Raw genomic sequence first — 9,436 nt, 5'->3', positions numbered from 1 at the left:
CCCTTCCAGCCCATTCCCCCGGCCCGACCACCCCTTCCAGCCCATTCTCCCACAACTTTTTAGGCTGACGTGGGGCAGCCTTGGCTGCAGCATGCGTTAACAGGTTGAGGGGAATTTTTTCTAGAAAAGCTGGCAAAACTCCTTCCCTCTAACGTAGGGTTGCCAAATAAAATACAGGACACCCAGTTAAATCTGAATTACAGATAAATTTTTGAGTGTAAGTCTGTCCCATGCAATACTTATACTGAATTTTTTAAAATGTCATGTATCTGAATTTGGATTTAACAGGACCTACTGTATTTTAATTTGTTATATCCAGCAGCACTACCCCAACGTGACTTTTTCTAAAACGGCTTTTCTGCTTCATAAAGCACTTTGCTCATTTCCTATGCATGGGCTCTTTACGGGCATAGGTGAGACCTGTAAGAGTCCCAGCTACCTGGTGAATCAAGTCTTCCGGGTGAATGTTAAAAGCCAGTGTTGGGTTTACTCTTTCTACCCCATGAGCTCCCTGCTGGGCATAGGCTGGCAGCACCCAGCAGTTCTGGAGTCAGACTTTCCAGTGGACGATGGCCGTGTGTCACCTGCTCCCCCACAGAACTGGATTTTAGGAGGGTTCTCAGTGGGAAACTTCATCAGGGAAGGCTGTAGCATCCTCTCTCTTTGGTGTCGCAATTGCCATCAGGGCGCTTGTCCCAGGAGGATGGATTTAGCTGGATTCGTGGCATTGGTTAATACTGGGTTTTGTCGGGAGCCCCGGTCAACAGCTCATGGCTCTTTGCCCCTGTAGATTGCGTTGGCTCCTTATCAGCACTTGGAAGAAGACATGAAGAGTCTGAAGCAGGTATTAGAGATGAAGAATCAGCAAATACATGAGCAGGAAAAGAAGATTCTTGAGCTGGAAAAGCTGGTGAGTTGGTCTGTTTGCTCGGGAGAGTAACTGATCTCCGTGACATTCCTGCTGTCATCACTGAGGTCGTCGTTGATGGTGTCAGCCAGGCGTGTCTGTTACCTGCCCATTGCTTACACCTACGCAGAAAATCCCACCGCGGGCCTTTCCCAGGAAGCCAGGAGCTCTCATAAGGAATCTTGGAGGTGGCCTTATCTTGTCCAACTCTGGAGCCTTTCTGATGGGCGGCCCCTTTCTGCTTCACCCTTGTTTTCCCACAGTCGTGCTGTCTCCTTGCCCTCTCTTGGGGACGTGTGGTGACCCAGCACAATGCAGCATCCCCAATGCCCAGGCACTGCACGGAGCACTTTCCCCAGCCTGCTCCTAGCTCCTACAGCTGCCTGTGGAGGAGCTGCCGCCCCCAGCCCCTTTACAGATGCGGAGATGGAGCTAGGAGTCCTGGCCCAGTGCTTCGAGTCCTCATAAGGCAGAAGGGGCCAGCGATCTCCCTGAGGCCCTTTTTATAAGGGTGTTAATCCCATTCACAGGGCCTCATCCTCACGACCTAATACCCTCCCCAAAGGTCCGCCTCCTAATACCATCACTTTGGGGTTAGGTTTCACCATAGGAATTTTCGGGGACACAAACATTCAGTCCAGAACAGAGTCGTTGCTCTCACCCACACTCGTCCACCTCAGCCCACCAGCCTGGCTCCTGCAGAGCTAGCAAAGGGGAGCACAGAACACCCAGGATTTCACCCCCTACACTGGGGCACAAGCCCCCGGCCAGGGCTGGGGTCCCAGAAAGGTGTGCAAAGGGAGTGGAGGAGAAGCCTCCTGCCAAGGGGCACCCATCTTGATCTGGAAGTTGGCCCCGGGATCTCAGATTCTTATTTTTTCCCTTTATTATTGTTACTTTAAAAAGAAACTTCTGATACTATTCAAAGGAAATATGTGTACTGTGGAAAATTATGAAATAAGATAAACAGAAAATAAGCAGATATAGCATCGTATTCCTACCAATGCTTATGCTTTCCAGAACGTTTTCTCTGTAAGGCAGTGTCTGCACGCACACGCGTACGCACACACATGCACTGTGCCGTGTAAGGGTTTTATATCCTCAGCTTGCCAGGTCAGGCAGAAACTGATCATAACATCGAATTTTTAAAGCTCCCCATTTGTGAAATGTCCCTTGCATCTGTACAACCAAACCAGGGGCTGATCTAGGGCCACTCATTGCATTTGGTGGCCATGTCGCCTCTCTCTCTGGAAGCATCCCTTTTTGCAAACATCTCTTGCTGCACAGGTGCTTCTCAGTTAATGCGGGCAGACCAGGTGATGCTGGATTGTCACCAAGATTCTGGGCGATGCTGACCACTCTGCACCCTCCAGCAGCTCAGGACTTCCCAGCTCAGGCCAGGCCTAGGGCTGCCAGGGAGCTACCGGACAGCGCTGCCGCAGCCGAACCCTGCCTTGCAGCCTTGCCAGTGTGGGGACCAGCCGCTCTGAGAGCAGCCACCCTCCCTCCCGCTCCTGGTTTGGCCATTTGCATTGGGTCACCAGCAAACCTCTAGGTTTATTGGCTGATTTTAGCCCTGCTTCAGGCATTCTGCCTGCCCATATGGCTTCTCATCCCAGAAACCTTTCCAGGCAAAAAAGAACCTACTTGATCACTTCATCTCCTGGGAGCAAAATTGAGGGCTGGGTGAGGTGCCTTGCTAAAGAGGGGGCCAGAGGCCAGTCCTGGGGCTAGGATTCCTAAGTCCTCTTCATGGACTAGGGACCGTTTTCTTTAAAGATTAAGTACATTAACAGTGAACGTGTCACATTCTTTTCAGAAAAGGATTTATTTCTAAAGTGGTCTTAGAATCGAACTGTACTTCAGCCAGGTCTCAGGCCCTCGGGGACGTGCTAACAGAGGGAAAGCATCAATTGCTGGGGAGTAACAGCCATGGCATGATGGGATTTGGGGAATGTACCCAGCTGCTCTCCGGCTTTGCATTCCTGGCTGCCCATAGCCTGTAAAGGAAAAAGCGTGCTTACGTTATTTAGATTTCCTCCTTCCATTGATTCAGGATGTCGTGTCGTGCACGCACGGCTGGCCAGGGATGCTGCTACGGTGTGGTTGACCCTTTGGGAAGAACCATGAGACCCAATAGTCAAACGAGGTCCTAGTGGTTTTCATGGTTTATCTCTGACAATGGCAAGGCCCTGGGGACACTCACTATAAGAAATACATTTTACATCAGAAACATACACACACACTCACACATAATATATATAAAATCAAAATACCTGAAATTTGCTACATACGGTGCACATGGGCGTTTTCTATTCTGTTTCGTTTAAAGAAGAAATGCTAGTCACATTCCTCTGACCTGATTTTACAACCCACTAATACATTGCAAACTGGTATTTGCAAAATGCTGTTCTTGATAATCCTCCAATGCCCAGGCACCGGTTTACTTCCCATTTTATGGCCTTGCTAGAACCTCTTAAACATTGTTTCCTTTATAGGCAGAAAAGAACATTATCCTAGAAGAAAAGATCCAGGTTCTCCAACAGCAGAATGAAGACCTCAAAGCAAGGATTGACCAAAACACAGTTGTCACCAGGTAGGTGGGCTGGGTGTCACCTACAAAGGGGCTTTCCTCTTGAGCTGCTTTTTGTTGCAACATCCAGTTTCCCTCACTCTGGGCTGTGAGTCTTTCCCCGCAGTTTCTTGCTGTTTCCCCCAAGACCTGAAGAACAAGAACATGCCCCTGTGGCCATCTTGCCTAATCCTGGCCACATATCAATGGGCCCCACCTTGGGAGACATGAGTGAATCAGCAGAAGTGTGCGGCAGGGTCCTCCTGCAGCCCTGGGAGGGGAAGGGGTTTATTTTGGGCAGAGATTAGGAGAGGAGGGCCAGCTGGGTGTTCCCAGGCCAAAAAGAGCCACCATTGGTGGATACTGCAACTTCCAGAAATTCACAATTTCCATCCAGGTCTTGCCTGTCCCTGTGGGGCCCCGCTCTGAGGTGCCCCAGCATTCAAGGAAGGGTGTTCAGGCTCCTCCCTCACGCAGCGCAGTGCGCGGATAGAGCAGGGTTTTGGCTTCCTCAGCTGCTCTTCGGTGCAGGCTGAGCCATATCAGTAAGACCCAGGCTCGAACCCTTGCCCACTCAACTAGGCTCCTCAGCATTCACCCGTGGTGTGTTACCCTTGCACATAGAACTCGTGCATATGCACACACTCACATGCACTCACACAGGCACTGCATGCTCGCTCACACACACACTTGCATACTCCCACTCATGCACATACACTTATGCACACATACACTCATACAATCCTCACACCTATTCACATGCCCTCATATTTGCACACTCGTGCATGCTTATCCTCACATGTACATGCTTCTCACATGTACATTCTCACACATACATATGCTCTTGCACACATGCACGAATGGATACGCAGCCATTGTCCCCATAACTAAGCCCCCAGTGCAGGCATTTTGTTCTCACCTCAGAGGCACATAGGAAAGGCTGTGCTGGGGACAGCAGTCTCCCTTTGCTCCGGAAGCTGCAAAGGTGCCCTTGTCTGCAGAGCAAGTGCAGACTTTATCCAACACAGGTGATTTTTCTGGACCTCAGTCTGTCCAGCTTTAAAATGCGTATGTACTTATTCCTGTCAGTTCCTCAAACGTGCTGTCATTCTTCAAAAATGCAACAAAGCAAGCAACTTAGATTCATTTTTTCACCCACCAGTCTTTATCAGCAAACATTAACTGAGCATCTGTTATGTGCCTGGCACCAGCTGGATGCTGGGGGTTCAGCATGCAGACAGAGCCTTGGCCTCTGTCCTCCAGAGCTCCCGGTCTAGCAGGCAGACACAGACCGCTAGAACAGCATTTCCATCAGGGGAGGACGGCTGCTGTCATGGAGGCACAAGCCTAGGGCAGGGAGGCCAGGAGAAGGCACCCCTAGCTTCCTGGCAGGCTCAGGAAGGGCTGTGGCTCGTCGCTGCTCTTGTGCTGTTGTCATTGTCAATTGCCAGTTCCGCAGCTGTCTCTCCTTTCGGAGCCTCCTGGCAGCACACGCACTCCAGCCCTCCACTTCCTGCTCTCAGTCGCTGGCCTTTGCTCTGTCCGGTGGACAGCCAGTGCCTCCCCCGACCAGGCAGAGGGCCTGTGAGATGATGGGTGTTGGCCAGAGAGGCTCTGGGAACAGATGTGTCATTGGGCCAAATGGAAATCATGGTTCCACCAGAGTTCTTGGTCACTGGGTCGCCCTGGTCCCTGTTCTCCCTGAGGGCATCGTGGCCTCCTCCCTTTGTCCTGCACCCGTTGTCGTGACCTCAGGTTCCGTGTCCACTAGCATGATTGCTACGTGTTTTGTCACTGTGCCCATGCAGACAACTGTCGGAGGAAAACGCTAACCTCCAGGAATATGTGGAGAAGGAAACCCAGGAGAAGAAGAGATTGAGCCGAACCAACGAAGAGCTGCTTTGGAAGCTCCAAACTGGGGACCCGACCAGCCCGATTAAACTCTCGCCCACATCTCCCGTTTACCGCGGCTCCTCCTCGGGGCCCTCCTCTCCCGCCAGGGTCAGCACGACACCCAGATGACGCCACTACGCGGCCTGCGGGAGCTCCGGCTTCTCGTCCTCCAGTCTCCACCCCGAGGGAGCACCGACCCGGTGCCGCCGGAGCTGGCCCTGTGCGCATGCTCAGTAGCTGCGAATGCATCCTAGGCGCGTCCTCCTCTGACCCCCATGTAAGACTGTCCTGGTGTCCGCACTTCGGAACGTGTAAATGGTAAAGTCTGATGTGCAAACGTTTTACCATAGTTAGAGCCAAAAGAAAGACACTTGCAATTGTTCTTGAGCAATGAACTTTCACTGCAGAATTTCAGGTTAGTTACAAAAAGCTCAGTTTTCAATATACATTGAATAATCATTGTGTACTGCACCGATATGTGTGTATATTGAGATATACGTATATACACATGCGGCGGTTCTGAATTTCATTTTTTATAATATGAAGTGCTGACATATTTTAGTGAAGGTCAGCAGTTTTCTAACTTGTGCCTAAGAATTATTGGGAAATGAAAATGCATTTCTATCTAGCCTCCCAGGAATATTTCTACCCAAAATAGAAAAAGGAAAAAAAAAAATAAAAAAGATACAAGAGAAGAAGCGCCTTTCAACTCACCACCAAGTGGTACTCTCTTTAACACGAACACCAGCTATTTGTGAACGGTAACTGCCTTTGGAACCATCAGCTTCTTAGTCAACATGATGTGAGATCACTATTATTCCATTCGCAAGTTTTAATTACAGAGACTCCTGTCATGAGCGGATAAGGGAGAGCGGTGGGAAACCCTGAGAGCTTTAACAGTTTTGCAGATGTTTCTCATGACAGTGACTCATCTCTAACAGTCTTGTAAACACAGTTTTGCTTTTTTCCTAAATGGCATCTCAGACTCGGTCATTAAGCTATCGTTGCACCCTCCGGAAAACATGTTGCACCCTCCGGAAAACCTTTGAATGAGAGTGAGGATGACCTTGGAGATGACCGCGCCCATTCGCACTCCATCCTCATGAAGGAAATTGCTGCTAGGGTCTGTATTTTGACCAGGCACAGAGGGGGAACGTCACTCCAGCTTTCCATGTGGTTCACTCTGATGCAATGCTGTAAATGATCAACTCGTTGAAATAGGACCCTCAGGCCCCCATTTCATAGCAGCCCCCACTTCAGTTTGGTTCTACAACTCAACCCCTTCAGTGCACACTGAGATGGCTCAGGGGTTCTGGCAGGGGCTTCCAGAAAAAAAAACACCATTTCGGTCCCCGGGGGACCAGTTCTGAGCTGTGCTAGATCATCACACGACCACCCAGAAACCCACTTCCACTTCCTGCTGGATGATCAGGCAACGCTGCTGCTGACCGTGCGCCCATCTTAGATCCAGAAGGTTCTCCCAAACAGAGGAGCCCAGTGAAACAGCCAGCCAGGGGGCGCCAGCTCCTGGACTGGCATCTGTCTCTAAAATGGTAGAATTAGGATATGAACAGTACTCATGTAGTGGTGTGGAAGATTAGGAGCATGATACACAAAAGGAAGAAGTAGTTGTAACAGATACGGTGATGATGATGATGCTCTTGTTTCCTGTATGCGACAAAGACCCTGTACTTTCTCCCTGAGACCCCCCCCCCCCAAAATTGTCCTGAGCACAGGCCTGTCTTTGAGTGTGCCCAAGGCGAGAAGAACCATGAGGGGATCCTGCAGGGGCCGGAGCCATGGAGCGGGGAAGAAACAGCCAGCGGACAGAGTCGGCTTGCCCAGGGCACGCCTACTCGGCACACATACGGCCAACATGAAGGCAGACATGGTCCCTGGCCCTAGCGTGAGTCCAAGCTGGGCTTCCGGGCCTCGGGTACATCTCCAGCAAACCTCCAAGGGTCTTGCTCCTTCTGGGGACGTACACAGTAAATCCACATGGAAGTGCCACCATTTCTCTTTGCTTTAGTGGCTCTGCATGATACTGTGATATTGAGTTGGGCATTCCATTAGAGTAGATCACGCCACATTGACTAAGTACACAATCATTTATTCTTGTAGCAGGCACAACCTGCAAACACACATTCGGTTACAGCTTAGCTGCCCGAATTAGGAACCGCTTACATAGCCGCACCTGCTAAACGCAGTTACACAGCAATACCGACTTCCGTGTGATGCTAGAACGTGGTACAGTGTGTTAGGCTGCTGTGGTCAGAGTTGTAGCATTGTTAGCACTAAGTAATTCCTCATTAGGTGGACTTTGGTGAGAGCTTTACCCTAACCCACCCTGACCTTGGGTGCTTGAGCTAATTTCCACATGGCCCTGGCTTTGTGTTTTCTTTTTTTTTTTCTTTTGTTACGGACACCCATCGTGTATGGCTCCTCATCTGAGCCATCACTGCTCCAGAAACACATGGGGCAGCAGCTGCTGTGCCTCCTCCTCGATTCTTCCACCCCCCACACCATCAGAATTCAGATTTCTCTCCACGTGGTGTCTGCCTCTGTCCCCTTCCAGGCTGGAGCGACGTTTCCATGTTCGGATGCTGCAGCCTCTGCACCTGCCTCAGACAGACCCGCCAGATACCACCTGTCTCTGCGTGGTATTTGGGGGATGCATGGGCGGCCTGCCCGTCACATGCTGGGACAAGGTTCTGGCTGGATGTCAGAAAGGATGGGGGTGGGGGCAGCCCTGGCAGTGATTCGTTGAATGAATTGGGTCACAACATCCCTTTTCCTGCCCCTACAGTTTGTGTTGCATATTTGTGTTTAACTTTAAAGCCTATTAAAATAAACTTGAGGGACTTTCTGTCATATCTGCTTGATTTAACTGGAGTCCCGTCCCTCTCAGGCTGGGGATCCCAAGCAGAGAGGCAAGGTGTGGGGTGGCGTTTGCAGGCTGGACCCCTTTTCTGTGTGTGCCGGGATTGGGTGATTGTCCATGCGAGAAGTTCAGAGACCCCCCCTCTCCCCTGACTCAGCAGGTCCCAGGTCCCTGTGCCCACCCTTCCAGCCTGGAGGCTTGAGCAGCCCCTCCCCTGGACGTGGGAGCTCAGTGCCTCTGCTCTGCAAGGCTGGGGTGCGCTGGAGTTGGCTGGAAAGAACACAAAAGCTCATTCATTCATTTCGACCTGAAAGTGCTTGCTCCCCCCATCCCGACGGCCTTCAGTTTGGGCTGCAGCCGGTTTAGCCAGCTGGACCTCAGAGTGTCCCACAGGTAGGTGCCTGGCACAGGTCACAAGGGAGAGAGCTGGGTTGGCAGGTTCCCTGTGGTGGTTTTGCAGGGTGCGTGGGAGTGGCAGCTATTTTAGGGAGATCAGCGAGTCCCTCCTGAACAGGTCCTGAACAGCAGACCCTTTGTAGATGACACAATTCACTTCGGGACCTCACAGGGAAAACCCAGGGCTGCCTCTGGGTCATCCTGGCCTCCCAGGGTATCGGTGGCTATCTAGTTACTAATAACCTACCTGGCCACGTGTCCCAACCTGTTTGTTTCTTCTGGGGTGTCTTGAGCACCCTTCACTTTCCTAATGACCCCCTCCCCTTGGCCTTACCCACCTTATGCGGTAAACAAGGCAGGTGGCAGCTCCTCCACATAACAAAGGAGCAGATGGGTGGCAGCCACCCACATGAGCGGGAGGTGAGATTAGAGCCAGCTTTCCACTGCCCGTGGAGAATGGTGGCCCCGTCCATGGCTAATTTGCAGTGGGCAGAGGAGACTCTGGAAGTCAACTCACTCACTGACCTCCTCTGTGTCAAGGAGCCTTGAGAGCTTGGCTCTCCCTGCGTGGGAGACTTGTATCCCCCTGGCAAGAAAACAGTGACGGAGTTAAGCACAAGTGGAAACCAAATGGTTGGACAGCTTTCCACCTGCGACTGGAGTTGAAGGATGGTCTCAAAGCCATTGCTGCACCAGTGTGTACGCTTCGGGCAATGACTGGGATTGCACCGTCACCTCGTCCGTGACCACCAAGTGGTGAGGATCCTGCCCACGTGAGTCTGTCAAA

General features: G+C 51.3%; 1 protein-coding gene across 4 annotated transcripts in view; it reads left to right on the top strand.

The window, feature by feature from the left end:
• Nucleotides 1-8,240, top strand: part of MTUS2 (microtubule associated scaffold protein 2) — a 640,565-nt gene extending 632,325 nt beyond the window's left edge. For 3 of the 4 annotated variants that reach the window (XM_031934947.1, XM_031934946.1, XM_026454233.2), the window contains 3 exons: nt 791-910; nt 3,406-3,503; nt 5,288-8,240. In XM_031934947.1, coding sequence (XP_031790807.1) covers nt 791-910; nt 3,406-3,503; nt 5,288-5,501 — 432 coding nt within the window. In that variant the 3' untranslated portion in view covers nt 5,502-8,240. The remainder of the gene's footprint in view (nt 1-790; nt 911-3,405; nt 3,504-5,287) is intronic. The other variant, XM_026454234.2, reaches the window with a different exon arrangement.
• The last annotated feature ends 1,196 nt before the right edge of the window (nt 8,241-9,436 follow it).

The sequence above is a fragment of the Piliocolobus tephrosceles genome, chromosome X, assembly GCF_002776525.5.
Source record: "Piliocolobus tephrosceles isolate RC106 chromosome X, ASM277652v3, whole genome shotgun sequence".
In the NCBI taxonomy this organism is placed as follows: domain Eukaryota; kingdom Metazoa; phylum Chordata; class Mammalia; order Primates; family Cercopithecidae; genus Piliocolobus; species Piliocolobus tephrosceles.
The sequence above is the reverse complement of the archived record's forward strand: the minus strand, read 5'-3'. Positions and strand labels throughout refer to the sequence as shown.